Source organism: Cryptomeria japonica, chromosome 3, assembly GCF_030272615.1.
Source record: "Cryptomeria japonica chromosome 3, Sugi_1.0, whole genome shotgun sequence".
Lineage (NCBI taxonomy): Eukaryota > Viridiplantae > Streptophyta > Pinopsida > Cupressales > Cupressaceae > Cryptomeria > Cryptomeria japonica.
In genome coordinates, this window is record NC_081407.1 from 196,282,516 (window position 1) to 196,302,582 (window position 20,067).

At 33.8% G+C, this 20,067-nt stretch overlaps 1 protein-coding gene across 1 annotated transcript; it reads left to right on the forward strand.

The window, feature by feature from the left end:
• Positions 1–3,460: 3,460 nt before the first annotated feature.
• LOC131061606 (probable LRR receptor-like serine/threonine-protein kinase At3g47570) lies at positions 3,461–7,458 on the forward strand. Its single transcript, XM_057995377.2, has 2 exons — positions 3,461–6,806; positions 6,919–7,458. The coding sequence occupies exons 1-2, from the start codon at positions 3,461–3,463 to the stop codon at positions 7,404–7,406; spliced, it is 3,834 nt and encodes a 1,277-aa protein (XP_057851360.1). The 3' UTR covers positions 7,407–7,458.
• Positions 7,459–20,067: the final 12,609 nt, after the last annotated feature.

Below are 20,067 nucleotides of genomic sequence, written 5' to 3' on the forward strand. Positions count from 1 at the left end.
ATAGGTGGGTAATGAAAATATTTTTTACACTAAATGTACAAAGGATTAGAGAAATGTTAGATGATGAATTTTAACACATGATAATGTCAATTAGTGTTAAGAAGAGGCAATAGATCATCATAATGTAGGAAGCAATGTCATAAGGCACTAATTGTACAAGACTCAGTAGATGATACTCCTCACATGAAAATGTAAATCAAGGGTTATGAATCAAGAGGATGCTTATAGGTGTTGACACTAGTTGAATAGTACTAGTAGACAAGACATCAAGTTTGCATGGTAGTAAGATAAGTTAGATTAATGGATGGTCCAAATCATCAAGCTTTTTTTCCCCTTTTTTAGATTAAGGAAAGTTTAGTATTTTTACATGATATAGAGTGTTAGTTTGTTTTTTATTGTTAATGTTTGTTTTTCTTTTGGAGATAAAGGGTGTTTATTAAATGTCAAGATAAAAAATGTTTTATGTTTACATTATGCCAATGTTTAGTGTTGATTAATTGCTTAATTTTGTGTATCTTCTAGATATTAGTTTTATACAAATTTGTCAGTTATCTAAATGACTGAAAATAGATAACTTTATAAATTCATAGTTGACATTATAAAATTGCATAGAATATAATAAATTTCTATGCATTCATTTGTAACACTTATAAATATAATTTATATAATTATTTTATATTGTTTTGATCCATGATTCTAGTCAGATGAGTAGTATAATCTATTGGCAAAGAAAAAGACCATATTCAACCAAAATTAAAATTGCCAAGTTTATGATATGTATTAATACATTGGGTGGGTTCTTTAGCAAGAAAATATTTATATTTTATGGTTATTAGTTATTCTAGTTAAAAAGAAAGAGTTGAGATACTCAAGTTAGTTGCATGCAATTGCATGTTAGGATATTATCTTTATCTTTTTTATATGTATAATACTTCTAATAATAACCTTTGAACTTGCTCCTAAATGTTTTTAATTATGTGAATATTAGTAACAATTTAAGTAAAAATAAATGTTACTTATATAACTTCGAAGAGATACTTATACTATGTATATACTTGAGCACTCTGCATAAGAAGATACTGTGTCTATACTTGAGCACTCTGCATAAGAAGATAAGTGTAGATATCAAACTCATAGTTCAACTATGATGCCAAATCCTACTCCCTAACTCACATTAACTTGAACATACAATATCACTATATTGGTCATGAGAATGGAAAACATGGGGTAAAACTAGTACCAGGTAAAGGAGGAGATTTGTTGCTTGGTTTCCTCTAGATGTTGGTAATGAAACTATTCTACTACCAATTATTTTACAAATTATTTTAGGGATGACTTCATCACACCTGACCCAAAACTTAGCATATAAAGTGATGTGTACAAAGCCACCATTTGAGTGCTTGAGAAGAGAGTGGCACCAAGACTATAAAGAATGATAAGCCTAGGAGATACACAAGTGAGGAGATAATGATCATATTATAGTATCCCATGTAGGCATCGCAAAGGAAGCCTCATATTAGGGGAACAATGGTTGTCATGCTAGACCTTTTGTTTACTCTTTTTGCATAAGTTGAAACACCTTGGTGTATCGCATTTGTTAGGTATGTGATTAACTCTACTGCTATTGTGAAGTATGTCGATCTCAACCTTTGCATTGTAGACAACACATCAATGCCTCAATCAACAAACAAATTCTTCATCCCATATAAGTTAAGTTCACTTTGCCTCTATTTTTTTGGGTTGGAGACATCACTTGCTATAGGTATTAAACCACACTATAATTGATCATGAAGATGTACTTTCTCACCATCACTTGAAGTGAGTGGTTTATACCTCTAATATATGTGTTGGCTATATTAGAAAAGTGGACATAAAGCTGGGCTAGCTAATATTTGGTCAAGCAATTCATCACTTATTGAGGATGTAGAAGAAAATTGGGGTTAATTACTATATGGTCAAGCTATTGATATTTGATTGAGAGTACATTTGAGGGTTGTGAATATAAGGAACAATTGGGATAGTGGTCACTATAAATGGGAAGCAAAAATCTTTCTCACACCACATGTGGTAGAAATGCTTAAAAAGGCGTGATGGTAGATGATGAATTTCAACACATGATCATGTCAATTGGTGTTAAGAAGAAGCAATGAATCTTCATAGTGTTGCAGGCAATGGCATAAGAAACTAGTGTACAAGACTAGTAGATGCTAGTCACATAAAAATGTAAATCAAGGGTTAGAAATCAAGAGGATACTAGGTGTTCACACTTGTTGATTAGTACTAGTAGACAAGACATCAAGTTTATGTAGTAGTAAAACGAGTTAGATTGATGAAAGCTCCAAACCATCAAGTAGTTTTTTCCCCTTTAGATTAAGGAAGGTTTGGAATTTCACATGATACAAAGTGTTAGTTTGTTGTTTATTGTTAATGTTTGTTTTCCTTTTGGAGATAAGGGTATTTTTTTGATGTTATGATCTAAAATGTTGTATGTTTACACTATGCTAATGTTGAGTGTTGATTAATTACTTAATGTTGTGTAGCTTTTAGATATTAGTTTTATACAATTCAATAGTTATCTAAATGACTGATGACTCTATAAATTCATGTTTGACGTTAATAAAATTGAATAGAATATAATAAATGTTTGTGTATTCATTTATAATACTAACAAATATAATTTATATGATTATTTTATATTTTTTGATTCATGATTCTAACCATATTACAAATCTCACTAAATTTCATTATTTAAATTTCTCACACAACCACTTGAATGTATTAGTCCCAAATCAAAGAGTTTTCATAAACCTAAGTCCAATATCATTTTCAAACTGACTCAGTTTTACCAAATTGCATAAGCTCTACCAAGAATTTATGTTTAAATCAACTTGCATAGTCTGGTGTTTTGATTACATTATATTATTTTTTTATACGAAGAGAATTAGAAGTTTCTTGTATAATGGATTAGGTGAGGTTTTTAAAAACCTTTAATTAGATGATTAGATCAATTATACCTACCATATCACCTTTAATAAGCAATTGAAAAGAACTGAAACAATAAGATATGCATAAACCATTTTTATAAGAAAATTCATCTTTGTGGTCAAAGACGCAAATGAATTGTTAAACCCTATTTGTAAAAACGTTGAAAATTATGTACCAAATCTCATATAATTAATTATAACTCATAGTAAAATAAATTGAATTGTTTTATTTATTACATACATTAGAAAACTGGTTTTGTTTCTTTGCGAATCTTGATTTTCTCCGATTTAAATAAAATTAGTTGCCCAGTCCATCCAGGCCGGCTGAGAATATACCTCTGCCAATAAGTTAACATGCCTACTAAATTATTTCATTCCAGTCTTCTAAGTTTGGAGTATGTTCTCACCAGTGAATGTGGACTGATCCTAATATATTTAAGAGTAAGATGAGGGAGACAATAAATGAGAAGTAATATATGAAGAGAAAAGCAATCACAATAGCAGGTGGATCAATTCTGCTCTCAGAAATGAATAATTTGGAAGGCTCCATGAATTGTAAAGGTCAGATCATTCTCTTACTCATCTTCACTTCTTTTATCTTAGCAACATTTTCATCCAATGAGTTGCAATACCATAATCAGATTGATGTAGAAGCTTTGCTTGAATTAAAGAATTCTGTAAAAGTGGATCCAAGTCTTTCTTTGTCCAGCTGGGCAAATGGAAACAATATTTGCAACTGGACTGGAATAACTTGCGATCGCAATCAAAGGGTTGTGAGTCTGGTTCTCAAATACAGGGGATTGGCTGGTACCATACCCCCTCACATAGGCAACATGTCCTTCCTCACCATGCTCGACCTCTCTTACAACTATTTCTCTGCCCACATTCCCCAAGAGCTTGGTAAATTACAAAAGCTGCAGTACATTAAGCTCTATGAAAACATCTTGCAAGGTCCAATTCCAGGTAGTATGTCTGCATGCACAAATCTTTTAGAACTCCGGCTAAACAATAATTTGTTGAGCGGAAGCATTCCACCAGAGTTGAGTTCCTTGTATAACCTGAAGAAACTCGACATCTCCTCCAATAAATTGAGTGGTATCATCCCTCAAGGCTTGGCAAATTGCACTCTGCTTAAAAGGCTAGATCTTGGGCATAATAATTTTACAGGCATCATCCCCAGGTCGATAAGTAATTGCACAAAATTGCGTGTCTTACATCTGAAAGAAAATGCGCTTGAAGGACCAATTCCCTCTGAGATATTAACATCGATGACCAGATTACATTATCTGCGTCTGAATTCCAACAAACTCAACGGTAGCATCTCCATGGAGATTGGCAAATTATGGAGATTGAGGGTGATTAACTTTCGTTACAACAGTCTTACAGGTAGCATTCCCATGGTCCTGGCGAACTGTTCGTCTCTGGAAACGCTGGCTTTGGCTTCCAATTCCTTGTATGGCACCGTTCCACCAGAATTGTCTTCACTTAACCGACTGCAGGAACTGTGGTTGAGTAACAATAGCCTTGGAGGATCAATTCATTTTGTCATGAACTACACTGAATTGAAGAAGCTGTCCGTAGGGGGTAACAAGTTTGAAGGTACAATTCCAGAGGTTATAGGCAATAAGCTGCCCAAATTGCAAGTGATTGAACTGACCAGTAATCAATTAAGAGGCAGCATCCCAAAATCTCTAGCAAATTGTTCGGCGCTCCATTTTTTTTCAGTATTTGGAAACAATTTGAGCGGAGAAATACCCCAAGAATTGGGAGCGTTGACTCGTCTACAAACACTTCAGCTTGGTGTTAACAGCTTCGAGGGATATATTTTTCCCTTTCCATTAAATTGTACAGAATTGCAGGTGTTTGAATTGACAGAAAACGGGTTCCTGGGTTCCATTCCTGGAGATATTGGCCTGAAGCTCCCCAACTTACAAATCTTTTATGCGGCAGCTAATCAATTTCGTGGGGTTATACCAAATTCTCTGGGAAATTGTTCTCTTCTCTCAATTCTTGTTCTTGCAGGGAATCAGCTAAGTGGTGCGGTGCCTCAAGAATTGGGAATGCTAACCGCTCTACAGAGACTCTACCTTGGGTTTAACAGCCTGTCAAATGGACACTGTGGTATAATGTGTGCATTAGATGTATTTTCTAACTGCTCCATTCTTGAACATCTGTATCTATCGGAAAATGATTTCAGTGGCACTTTATCAAGGAGCATAGGAAACCTGTCTCCTAGGCTATCAAAATTGTACTTGGACGGCAACAACATCACTGGCAATATACCAGAAGAGATTGGCAACCTTACTGAGTTGACCCTCTTCGATCTCAGTTATACAAATGTAATTGGGCAGGTCCCGAGTGCATTGGGCCGTCTGAAGAATCTACAGTTGTTGGATTTGAGCTCCAACGAATTGCAGGGCAGCATTCCATTAGAATTTAAGATGCTGGTAAACCTGGAATATCTATTACTTAAGGTAAATCATATTTCTGGAGACATTCCTTCATATTTGGGCGATCTGCAACAGCTTAGGGAACTTGACTTGAGTCATAACAAGCTCACAGGAAGAATACCGAATGCCATTGGGCTATGTTTCCGCCTAGAGAAGATTGACCTCTCATACAACAGCCTTGCAGGAAATATCCCTATGGAGATCTCAAGCCTCCATTCATTGGCATTTTACCTCAATTTTTCCTATAATTCATTGACTGGAAGATTGCCTTCTCTAGGGGGAATGCAACAGATTCAAGCCATAGACATCTCATCTAACAAACTATCAGGACGTATCCCTGGCGATATTGGCAGTTGCTCGGGATTGCAATACCTGAACCTTGCCAAAAACAGATTGGAGGGAATGGTGCCAATGTCAATAGGGCAGCTTAAGAGCCTTGAAAGCATTGACATGTCTTTCAATGACTTGTCTGGGCCAGTGCCACCGCCTATTGCAAATCTCTCCATGCTCCGCCATTTAAATTTCTCATACAACAACTTGAGTGGATCAATCCCAAATCAAGGAGCTTTCAGAAACCTAAGTGCAACATCATTTTTGGCGAATCCAGGATTATGTGCAGGCTCAGGCTGGTTGAATTTACCAAATTGCACAAGCTCTGCAAAGAATCATCGTGCGTTGAACAGGAACATTGTCTTGGTTACTTCAATTGGCACATTCTTGGCATTGTGTTGCATTTTGGGTGCATTTTACATTTTCTACGGAAGGACTAAAGGGACACCTATTACAAATAGTTTGTTGGGGCAAGGTTTCATGCAAATTTCTAGCCAGGAGCTTCACACAGCAACCCAGGGATTTAGTGCCACTAATTTACTAGGCAACGGTAGCTTCGGGTCAGTTTACAAAGGGGTCTTGTCTGATAACAAGATGGTTGCTATTAAGCTGTTCGATCAGGACCCCCAAAATTCATACAAGCATTTCGTCAGGGAATGCAGAGTACTGAGAAAAATCAGGCACCGCAATCTTGTGAAAGTCTTGTCCTCTTCCTCTACTGGAGATATCAGGGCTTTGGTACTTGAATTTATGTCACAGGGGAGCCTAGAACAACATCTCCATACATATTTAACACAGTGTAGCCTGAGTTTGAAGATGAGAGTGAAGATTGCACTTGATGTGGCACATGGGATGGCGTATTTACATCATGATTGTTCTCCCCCTATTGTTCATTGCGACTTGAAGCCTTCAAATGTATTATTCGACGAAACCATGACAGCCCATGTGGCTGATTTTGGAATTTCCCGTCTATTGACGTCCCCTGTTTCTGCAAGTAGCAGCACATCCAGACTGAAGGGAACAGTAGGCTACCTTGCTCCAGGTAAAGACCCAGGCCTGATATTTTTTCAAATTTAAGTGTTTGTCTTGGCTTTTTTTCTTCCTCATATATTACTTTTCTTCTGAACAATGAAATCACATTTTAATGTTGCAAGAATATGGATTGGGAGCACAAGTGAGTACAAAGGGAGATGTTTACTGCTTCGGCATACTCATCCTTGAAATGGTGACTAAAAAGAGGCCTACTGATGGTATGTTTTCTGGAGATGTAACTTTACCCAGATGGGTGAGAAGAGCATTCCCTGAGGCAGTGGAGGGAGTGGTGGACAGAGAGCTGCTGGTTGATCAACAAACTGAAGGCGAGTCCAGTAGTAGTGCTACACCTGGAACTACTGGAGAAGAATTGGAATCCTTTGAGCATGGCAGGTGCCTGGTTAGTTTAATTGGATTAGGACTGCAATGCACAAGTGAAAATCCAGGGGATAGGCCAACAATGAGAGAGGTGGAGGGCATGCTGGACAAAATGGTGTATGGCAGGGCATATGGCAACTTAGAAGAGCATTCATCTGTCCAGAATCTGTTAAGTGCAGGCAATAGAGTCCACCATGGAAATAGCAGCACAGATGAAAGTGAGAGCAGTTAGTATAGATCAGTAAAATTTAGTGACTTTCTTTCATCAGCAATAGTTGTTTTCCACGTGCATATGAAAACTGAAGTTAAATAGATTTTATCTTTGAAGTACCGCAAAATTAAAGTTAAATTTTACTTTGTTTAGGAATATTAAAACTGATTTCCTTTTTATATTAAGTATAAACTATTGAAGTCATTAAACACATAGTGTACTCAACTCTTTCACTTTGGTTTTTTTTTTCATTTTAGTAAAGCATGTCATCAATGTTTTTATTTGTTAAGTAGGAGGTATTTTCCACAGCAAGTCAAACTATGATATTGCTATCAGGGTTCAATTGTGTAGTTTTTGAGTCAAACTCATTGACCCATGTTTCATCTAGGGTTCAAGTGTTTAGTTTTTGAGTCAAACTCATTGACCCATGTTTCATGCCTTGTAGTTTTACCCATGTTTCATGAGTTTGACTCAAAAACTACAGGGCATGAAACATGGGTCAATGAGTTTGACTCAAAAACTACACAGTTGAACCCTAATAGCCTCATGAAACATGGGTCAATGAGTTTGACTCAAAAACTACATAGTTGAACCCTGATAGCAATATCATAGTTTTTATTTGTTCTTTATTATAAATGTTGGTTTTTAATAAATTATGTTGTCATTTTTTTAAATTATAGAAGTGTTTTTTATTATTAAATTTCTTTTAAAATGTTAAGTTTGATTTATTTAAAAAGTTATTGTTTATAAATATATATAAAAATGTTAAAAAATATATTTGTTGAATAGAAAAATTATTGTTATTTATAAAATCATTTAAAGTATATTTATGCTTATCATTCTATTTTACTTAGTCCAATTCTTTTTTTGTGTTTTTGCACTGAGTTCATCGTGTTAATTGGACAATGTTTAGATGATTGCTTTTATACAAGTTATAGATTATTGCACTAAAAAAATTGAACTAGAGAAAATTTTAGATTTTTTATCATTTTTTAAAAAGGTGTATATTGTGTATATTTTTGTCTAATTGGATTGGCCATAAGTGCATGCTATGCATAATTTTGTGTAAATTGATCATTTTTCAAAAGATGGAAGAAAAGAGAAACGACAATTAGAGTGTGCTTACAATGACCTTACACCTATTGAATATTTAAAAATGAGAGATAAAAACAAAACAAAAGGGCATACAAAGCATGCATGTCGTGCCCATGGGACAATTTCAATCCAAGGGGGATTTCCCACCCCTTGGATTTTAAGTCCACCATGTTCCTTATTTCTCCATGATGATTTATAGTGACGATGTCACAAACGTTGTTGTTGCAGCTTTAATGGGCGTTAGATACAGTAACTCAATTATGATAGTTTTACCCATAAGCGTGAGCCAGAGGCACTGTATATACTGAATGCTATTAGGGTTTTTCTAAGTTTCTCCTCTTATTTAGGTTTACCAACAACATAAAAAATTATAAATGTAACTAAAACAATACATAGAAAAATAAGTACTTCAGTTCTAAGAGATTTCCACAATCCATCATATACAAGAGTGCAGGTTTTTCTAGATTCAAATGTGTATAAGATTTTTGCATCAACGTTTCAGATCACACTCTATGATCCACCATCATTTGACTCTCTTCATCCTGATGATGGATCACAAAGTGTGATTTGAAGCGTTGGATGCAAAAATCTTACACACATTTGAATCCAAAAAAACCTGCACTCTTGAATAAGTACTTCATTTGGAAAGAAAATGGAGAAATAATATACAATCTTTTGAAAGGAAAAGAATAATTTACATTCTCATTCAAGAATCATTCTAATCATTTCTCATTGAAGGATAACAATAAAAGAAATTTAAGTGCGATAAATTATTTTGTTACTTGCCAACTACTATGTCATTAAAGAAGGAAAATAGTTAAAATTAAATGTAAGTAATACTAAACTCATATAGATGATTGTATATATCTAAACATATTTCAAGAATACGATTATTTATCACAAAGGGGGAAAGATTACACATTATGGTTTAATAGAAGATAATTATCAACTCATTTAATTCACCTCAAATAGAATGAAAAACTTTGGATTACATTTTAGAACATTCGTAGATAAAATGAAGATATGTTTTCTTCTTACAACTATTCAAGCACTAAATTGTGTTAAAACCAAACACTTAAGATTCAAGTTATTAGGGTCCTATCAAAATGAGATACAATTTTAGGCCATAATACAACCATTGTTGTGAAGGGTGAAGGAAGGTCTTGGAGCTACTTAAGATATTACTAATTTCGCATTGATTGTTCATGTTAACATTATACTAATCAAATTCTAACATTCATAAAATCAAGTCACTTAGCTATGTTTGATTTGATCTTCTAAATCGTATTATAATAGAGTATCTAATAACATCTTAGTTTCAAAATAAGGTAAGGCTATTTGATGACAATCACAAGGTATATTTCATTAGATAGACATATTATACTTAATGATTTCCTAAATAACTTAAAGTTAATGACTATTATTATTAATTAAAGAGTCGAGGAATTAAATGAGTTCCTTTGATCAGCTTAATCCTAAATTAGAAAGATTTATTAACTTGGTTTAAATGTTAATTTAATGATGGAAATGTTTGGGTGACTTAGCATAGAGTTCTCTTAAAGATCTAAAAAAACATTAAGTTTTTCCTCATATACACTTAATCTTTCTTAAAGGCTTAAAAATCAAAAGTCAATGGTTCCATCTATCTACTCATACTTTCTGTTGTTCAAGATTTGTGATGATTGTTTTATTTGATTCAGTATTCTTATATGAGAAAGGAATCTACTAATATTATTAAGGATTTAATTTGTAAACGAAATATTTTAAGGTAATTCTTTTATTGACTTATTCCTACTTAATTTAGTATGGAAATATTTCTCATGAATGATGATAATATTATCGAATACCTTGACTAAGTGTTGTTACTGTCTTGTTCATGGCTTAAGGATATCATCTCATTTACTTTACACACCGTTGTTACCAAGTATCTCATGAGTGACTATATACTTAATCCGACTCATATTGCTTCTATTATTTCCTACGTATTACTATACATCCAATATATTCTAAGAGGTGATTTAGTTTCCATGAATAAGTAAAGTCGATTTGTATTCCTTCTAAATCCTTCTATTAGAATAGCAAATTGAATCTTAAAATCTATCAGTAGACCAATCGTTATTCCTATGAGTTTCTTATGTGAGTATGGGCCTTGATGTTAAGAGTTGGCAGCCTCAGAATAATTATTAGTACAGTAGTGATACATGATCAACCTGAAATCCTATCACATTTTCTAATTATTTCATACTTCACCAACATTGAAATCCTATCACATTTTATAATTATTTCATACTTCACCAACATTGAAATCCTATCACATTTTATAATTATTTCATACTTCACCAACATAGGATCATAACTGGCAGCATTAAGTCTCTGGATATAATCAGAATAATTCTACTAAAAAAAAATATTGTATAGTATTACTATTCTTAGTAATTGAAATTCCTAATTTTAAGCCTGTGCCATGAGCTCATTTATTATAACTAGTTATGATCTGTCAAGATACTAGTAGAGAAGTTCTTATTAAGGTTTCTAGTATCTATGGTTTCTAATAATGCTCAATCTATTTTATAGAAGCATAAGGAGATTAAATCTCACACACTAAGCAACATATTAAGTCTACAGAATGTCAGTCAATTCAGAATGTAAAATATTTTTAAGCCTAAAAGTGAAAACTTAATATGTGTGATTTAAGCCATCTGTATCTGAACCACATTGCCTTGAGGCTTCTGGAGCTTCTGTTCTCCTCCTCTTCTCACTCAGGGATGTATGAACAACAACAATTGATCTCCTTCTAAGGTATTCAACTTACTCTCCCTCACTCCCCACTCTTTCTCTCTTTCTTACATTAATAGAATGAGGTTGCAGGCAAGATTATTGCAGCAGAATAGAGACACAGGGGAATGCTTTTTCCTATGACAGCAGAATGGCGAAAGTTTGAGGTGCCTCCTCTCATCTCTACTGCCTTTTTTTAAACTACTCAATCTCCCCCTGATCAATAACATGATCAGGTTGTTTGACTTCAATACGTGTCAATACTATTGGTGATTAGTGGTAGTGGAGTGGAGATATGACTGCAAAGTTTCATGCCACGTCTTTAGCATTAATATTTGGATCTTCCATGATTGAGTTATCACTTCAAACTGTTCAGAGTTCATGGGTTGTACGTGGAAAAATACCTCCATTTCTTAAGTGAGTTGGGAGTTGATGTGGAGGTAACTTGGGCATATGGAGATGACGTGGCCCACTCCTCTTTCAATCCTCTCATGTGCCTTTACTCATATGTTCTCCTTTGTTAGCTATTAGTTAATAACACTTGGGATTATCAGTTGTTTGTTCCTTTTATCACATAAGGAACTTAGTTGGAAAATATGGTTAGCCTACTTCAAATCTTGCCCAGTTATCAGCTATGATTTTGAAGTTCACTGGTTATGTTGAATGAAATGTGAGTTTAAGTTTATCTCTAGTTGATATCCTTACTGGAGTCTAACTACAAGTTTCAGAACACGTTTCAGGGTAATTATCATAACAAATGTCTTAATTCATTAGTTCCAAATATATAACATAAACAGAGTCAAAAAGAGGGACGTGACATTGTCGGGACAAGGTTATTTCTTTGATGTCAACATTATTGTTCTATCTTTGTTATCATTCAGGCAGCTGAAACATTCTTCACCTTCTACTGACAGGTTGACATACTTTGTGCAGAATCTTGAGGTAAGTAACTTCTGTGGTTTCACTGAGTTTTCTTGATGTTCTGTAATCTTCTGAAAATGTAATGGTGATGATTCTTCTTGTGTGGTTTCCATTTTCTATTTTCAAATGTATTTCAAACCCCAATTTTGTATTCTTATCTAATGGATACTCTGACAGTTGAAATCTGATTTTTTTTCTTAATCTGATTTTAACAGTTTATAGTGATATCAGACAAGTTTTTTAAGGCATCAACAGTTTATAAGTACAATTAGTTAAGTTTCTGAAGGATTAAACAATCTAGAAGTACAACTTTTGTAAAACAAACTTTTTTATGAAGGTCATCAAATCAATGTTTTGATTTTTGGGGACCTTTGACTGTAGTATGAATTAAAAGATACAAAATGGCTGCAACATGAATATTTTTAAATTAAAATGTAAGATTTATTTACTTAAAAATATTATGTTTAATTATTTAAAAATGTTAAACAATGAGCACACTATAATGATGTTGTGTTAGACAAAGTGACAATGGTGTATATTAGGCATTGTATCACAATTTAAATTATATAAATACAATAGACACAAATGATGCAATATTGATAACAAATCAACTTAATAACTAGCTATTAGACATGCCTAGACTAATAATGAACCAAAAATCAATATGTTTGAAGAAATAGGAATTCAAATTTTATTCAATGTCAAGAAGATTCATATTACACAAACTACCCATGCACACATGGAGATTACAATCATAGATGCAAAGACTCCTTGTTTGAATTCAATGGGAATATGATTATTGATAATCTTGTCAATAAATTGTATAAAATAATGATGGGAGGATTGCCTTTGGTAGGATGAATGCAACACATTTAAGCTATAGATGTATTAGCTAACAAGATCTCAAGATTTATCCTTGGTGATATTGGTAGTCGTTTGGGATTGCAAAATAATAACCTTGCCAAAAATAAATTGGATGAAATGGTGTTGATATCAACATAAAAACTTAAGTGCATTGAGGCATTTGTGTCATTCAATGAGTTGTCTAGGCTATTAGATGTTATGATCCAAGATATTGTATATGTTTAATATTTAGTAATGCAAGTGTTGACTAATTGTTTAGTTTTTGTTGGGTAGTTTTTAGATAGTTGTTTTATGATTATTTGATAGTTACCCAATTCGTTGGAAATAGATGGCTTTATAATTCCATATTTGGCATTATAAATTGACTTGAATAAGATATATTTATGTGTGATCATTTGTGTCACTTGCAAATATAAATTGCTATTACTATTTTATGTGTATTTGGTCTTAGATCCTATAGTGGTATCAGAGCTTCATGGTTAAAATCATTGGAGATGAGTAAAGTATTATTAAATTGGGTAAAATGACTCATGATCTTCATGAAAGCATCATACAAGAAAGCAAGGTATGTCTATTATCACACAACATATCTAAATTGAAAGTTGATAAAGAAGTGACATATCTATTTGTTTTTATATTTATAATTGTTTGAATATAAGAAGATCTATTGGATAAATGGCCCTATTCAATCAAATTTAGAATTACCAAGTTTGTGATCTATATTACAACATTGGGTGGTTGGCTTATAAAAAAAGCGTTTATATTTTATGGCTATCGGTGTCTCATGAGTGCATGAGCTAAAAATGCTCAATATGCTTATCCTTAGAAATGGTGTTATTTTTTAAATCACTAGCAACTTTTATATACGTTGTATGCATGAATAGTGACATAGTCAAATTACATGGATTATGTTTATTGAATCCACCAACATGTGAGTCATCATTCAATTTTTTTTGTTGTGGAACCTATTCAATTATCTATTGAACAAAATTGAAGACCTTGGATCTAGATGAAAAAATTATTGTTCTTCCTTGTTTACTTTACCACATAAAAGTAAACAAGAATGAAAAAGATATTATCTAGCGAATAGCCTATATTGAGAGTTGTGTGTGTTTTCGGGTTTAGTAATTTTAAAAGCATAAAATATACTTAGTCTGATAAGGTACGTATCTCCTATGCATTCATATTTTATTCTAAGAAGACATAAGTGTATTTTTAAGTGAAAAAGATTAATAAGGTTGTATTGTTGGTTTCAACTAGATTCATTTTCTTATACGAATATGGCTACATATTATGCTTATACATATAGCAAGTGTTCCCTATGACAATGAAATATGGTTAAAGTGAGTTTAACTAATATGTGATCAAGAAGTTGGTCATCAATTAAGAATGTAATTGAGGGTTGTATGTACAAGGTATTCCCATGACAATGGTCATAGAAGTTGGTCATCAATTAAGAATGTAATTGAGGGTTGTATGTACAAGGTATTACCAGGGCAATGGTCATTGTATTTGAGAAAGGATGTTCTATTACACTACATGTAAAATAGATGGTCAAAGGCATGCTGATAGATGATGAATTTCAACACATGATCATGTAAAGTAGTGTGAAGAAGAGGCAGTACATCTTCATACTATAGGTGGCAGTGTGGAATAGCACTGGGTATATAATACTAGTGGATGTGACTCACACAAGAATGTAAATCAAAGGATCAATAATCAAGAAGATGAACATAGGTTTCAACTCAAGTTATCATGTCAAGTAGTGTTAAGAAGAGGCAATAAATCTTCATACTTTAGGAAGCAATACAATAAAGCACTAGATATACAAGACTAGTAGATGTGACTCACACAAGAATATAAATCAAAGGGTTAGGCTCAGTCATGAGGATGCATATAGGTGTTAACACTAATTGATTACAACTAATAGACAAAACACTAAGTATAAAAAGTAACAAGATGAATTAGATTGATTGATTCTAAAAAGTAACAAGATGAATTAGATTGATTGATTCTCCAAGCCATCAAGCAATATTTTTCCCTTTTGGATCAAAGGGGGATTTAACATTTGTATACGATACAAAGTGTTAGTTTGTTGTGTGTTGCTAGTTTTATGTAATTTTTGTAAAGATCAAAAAAAAATTGCATAACCCTCCTCTCAAGGTTAGTGTAGGAAGTTGACTTGTTACCTTAACTTCCTTTCAAGTGGTATCAAATTCTAATCACCTTTGGTTTTAGTTATGGGTTGTTGGCCTTTTTTAACTAATCCAAATTTAAATGGGAGCTAGTGCAGAAGATACTTTGTGATCTTGTTGCAAGAATTTCAAATGGAAAGTTTATCAAGGAGAATAGACATGGAGAAATTTTCTAAAAATGGTTTTTAGATGTGGAATTTGAAGATGGAGGTTTTGTTAAAAGATTGAGATCTAAGGGAAGCTATCGATGAGAAAGTATTTACACCTACAGATCTTAGTGGAACTGATTAGCATGATGTTATGGACCATAAAACTAATGGTCTAATCAGATTGTGCTTGGAAGACTCTATTTTAATCACTGTTCATGAAGAGTCCTTTGCAAAGATGAGATGTATCAAGACAAATCTTTAGTGAATAATTTTTTCTTGAGGAAGAAATTGTATTCCCTAATAACCAAAGAGAGTGGATGAATTATATACCACCTAGAAGCATTCAATATGTTTGTGGCTCAATTGGAATGTGTTGGTGTGAAGATGGATGAGGAGGAGAAATGTTAGATCTTGCTTTGTTCTTTTCCTAATTTGTGAGATTCTCTAGTTATGGCTATCGGTAGTACTTATGTTGTTTTGAAGACTGAAGATGTGGTGGGCTCTTTGCTTTCTAAAGAGATGAGGAAGGTATCCATCAGTGCCAAGAAGGCCTTAATTATCTATGAAAGACCTAAGTAAAAAGGAAATAATAATGAGAAGCATCATAAATCCAAGTCCAAGAGGAGAACCAAATATCCTAGAAAGTCCAAAGCACGGGGGCTTCACTTAATGAACTTGGGTTATAGCATGTGTGTTCATGGCATACTAAATAATCCCCCTATTTTTTTTAAAGATTTCCCTAAAATCCTTTTTTTGTCACCCCCTCCCAATACACAACCCAAATTAAAAAACCCCCTATTTTGACCATATATTGCGTTTTTTCATAGCTTGAATTTAAAAAAACCCTATTTTCACCAAATAGGCAATATATTGCACTTATTCTTTGAGATATTAACCCCCCAATATGAATGCACATGATATAATATTGCCCAACCAATGAAGCCCCCGTGGTCCAAAATCATTTGTTGGAATTGTTGTCAATCTAGACACTTCAAAAAAGATTGTAAAGAATAAATAAATAAGAAAAGAAGAAATTTAATTCCGATTTTGAATTCTAGAAGGAAGATGGTGATGCATTCATTACGTCTTTGGCTACTCATGTAGGTAATGATGTATGGTTAATTGACTCAGTTGCATCTTTTCATATGACTTCCAATAGAGATTGATTTTCTGAATATACAGAATTTGATGGAGGTAAGGTGTACATGGGTGATAACTCTAATTTAGTTATTGTTTTTCAGAGTAAATTTAGAATCAAATTTCCTTATGGTAGAATAAAAAGGATTCATGGTGTGTTTCATATCCCTAGACTAGCACAAATATTTTTATATGCAAGAAAACTTATAGATGTGGTTGTGCAGATAGTCTTTTTTTGTGTAAGATGAAAAATGATGAGAGGTGCTATGGTGATTGCTAGAGGTGTTAGATTTGGCACATTGTATAAGTTGGATGCATACACTGTTGAGTGTCATAGTACTTATATGAAAAACAAATCTATGGATACTTCAATGGAAGAGGTGAGGGTTTCACCTTTAGCAGATGGTCATGGTTTTTAGGTATCTAATGGTGCTCTTTATATTGAACCGAAGTTACCTATAGAGAAGACTATGATATGACACTAAAGACATAGCCACATTAGAGAAAAGGGTTTAAGGACGAAAAATAAAAACCTTCTTGAATTTTTGAATGATTGTAATCGTGATTTTGATTTATGTGAGCATTGCATTTATGGAAAATAAAACTATGTTAAGTTTCACTCGAATTCTCATAAATATTGATATTTTTTGGATCTTATTCATTTTGATGTGTTTGGTCCTCTAGATGTTCCTTCCATTGGAAAATCTACATATTATGTTTCTTTTATTGATGATTATAGTAGGACATGGGTATATTCTCTAAAGAGTTACAAATATGAAGTTTTCAATTCATTGAAAGGATTAAAGAAATGGTTGAGTTACAGATTGGTAAGAAAATAAATTGTTTAATGTAATGTTCCCTGACCGTATGGTATAGCTAGTAAGGCAAAGGAACTACAATGGATAGGTCGTACTATAGGAAGGAGAGACACTATAATGTTCCATGTCCATACAGTATAGCTGGTAAGGCAAAGGAACTACGATGGATAGGTTGTACTATAGGAGAGAAAGGAGAGTCATACGGTGTAAGTTCTGTATGGTGGGGTGAGGGGGGGCCGTACAGTGTAAGGGTCGTACGATGATGTCAAGCAGGTCGTACGGTGGATCCCAAGAGGATCGTAGGGTGGTGAGGAAGGTGTACGGTGGGGCCAAAGGAGGTCGTACTATGGTGAGGAAGGTGTATGGTGGGGCCAAAGAAGGTTGTACAGTGGTGAGAAAAGGAGGGGTGGTAGTATGGTGTGAGGCTATGAAGGTGCAGAGGTACGGTGAGCTTCAGCGGTTGTGTGGTGATCTTCTGGAGTAATGGATTCTGAATATTAGGAGTTCTCCTTATGCATGTAAACCAAATTAACAAATACACAACTGGACAAAGTAAACAATGATAAAATTCAAGATTTTCTAGATCCGGAATGAGTACAAAGACAGAATAGGGTGAGAGGTGAACCTCACCGAAAATACAAATACCAAATAGGGAGGGTCTTTCACCTCCAAAATGGTGGATAACAGAACTCCAACAGGAATTCACACAATAGAGAAAAGATACCAAAAATTTGCATACCTACAACAATGACTAACACATCCATATATATGGGCTCTGGGAAACTTCCCGAAGGATTACAAACGGGCTGACACGACCAACCAAAACTTTCCTAATATAATTAAATAAAAGGGCCCGAAAGATTTGTTATTAAATTTGGGGCCTTACAACAAAGTAATTAGATTTATTATTTAATTATATCGGGGACATCACATTTAAGGACTGGTAATCACTGTGAATTTTTCTCTAAGGATTTTGATAATATTTGTAAAGATTGTGACATTAATAAACAAAAGACAACTCCATATTCTCCATAACATAATGGATTTGTAGAAAGAATGATCAAGACATTAGTGGAGAAGGCTAGGAGTATGTTGAGTGGTGTTGGTCTAGAATAAAAATTTTGGTTTGAAGTTTTGGCTTATGACCCGACCATGCCTCCATAGGCATATGTTGAGTGGTGCTAGTCTAGAATAAAATGTTGGTCAGGTCATCAACCTTCATTGAGACATCTTAAAGTTATTGGTTGCAACCATATGCACACGTGCAAAAGGAGAAGAAAAAAATTTTGGAGAACAAGGTCGTGAAATATATCTTCATTGGATATGTGTGAAAGGATACAATCTTTGGGACCCTATTGTATAGAAGTTAATACATAACTTAGAAGTCTTATTTTTAGAGAAACTAAGCCTCCTTTTGTTAAATTGCACCCAAAAAAAACTAAATAGTAAGATGTGATTCAATTTCCTTCTATGCTTCAAAAAAGTGGAATCGATACCTCTAGATAGATGAGAAGTTGAGTAGAGCTCATCTAGCTTTGAATCTTTAGATGAGGAGAAAGAACATCCAACTTAGCTTGTTCGAAGGTCTACAAGACATAGAAAACCACCTCAAATGTATTCACCTAATGATTGGAGATGTATGTTTCTTAATATTAATGTGGATCAACCTAGATTTTTAGAAGAAGCATTAGGTATGTGTAAAGGAGAAAATTTGATTTGACAATTTGCAACATAGAAGGAGAAATCACCAAATCAATTTTCACTTTTTGGGGGGGAGATTTCCCTTACATTCAAAAGAGGGGAGGAATCCACTAGATTCAATTCCAAATCAGATAAGGACTGAATACTAAGTGGATAATCAAATTATGATGTGTTTTTTCCTCTTTTGTAAGTTGAAATGTTGATTTAGGGTAAAGTGTTGAAATTGAAGACAAAACTAAGAAAATATTGAGGTACAGGTTCAGGATTTTGTAATGCACCTAGATCTACGTAATATGAGCCAATTCGGATCTGCCCTGCAAAAATGCCTGAAAAAGAAGGGACTGTGGTGCGGCCTCTTGGTCCTTCGAATTTTTCGCACACTAAAAAGGGTTGTTTCGTCTTTGTGTCTAAAACTTATTTCCAAAAGTACAGTTGCACACCTGTTTCCTGCACACATAAAGAAGGGAAAAAAAGGTTGGGAATAGGGGCTTGCCTTTAGTCAAAACCCGGTTTTGGAATTAACCATGAAATTGAGATAAATGTAATTGAAATGACTGAAAGGAAATATTCTCCTTTTGAGAGAGATGTTGAATTATGACTGAAAATAGAATGATTATACCTCCTTGTGAAGTTTTGCTTGCCTCCACATGGAATTAGGGTTTCATGAAATAGGATATAGATCTCCACTTCAATGCTTGATCCTTGAATTTATTGTTGCTCTAAGGCTTGAAGGAAGACTAAAAAAGCTCAATTTCTCTTGAATACTTGAATACTTGATCACTTGATGTCGTATGTTTTCTCTTTCTTATTGATGGATGTGATAGATGTTCAAATGAGAGGGGAAATCCTTTTTATATACCTATCTATCGAGTTAATTGACTAATTTTCTGACATGAGATGACACAAAGGGGAAAATCCCACTCAAATTTGAAATGGGAAAAAGGGTTTTGAGGGGCCCCATTTTAGGGAGGACCCTGGCGTCATTCCCTAGTCCTACCCTATTTTAGGCCAAGATCAAGGTGTATGT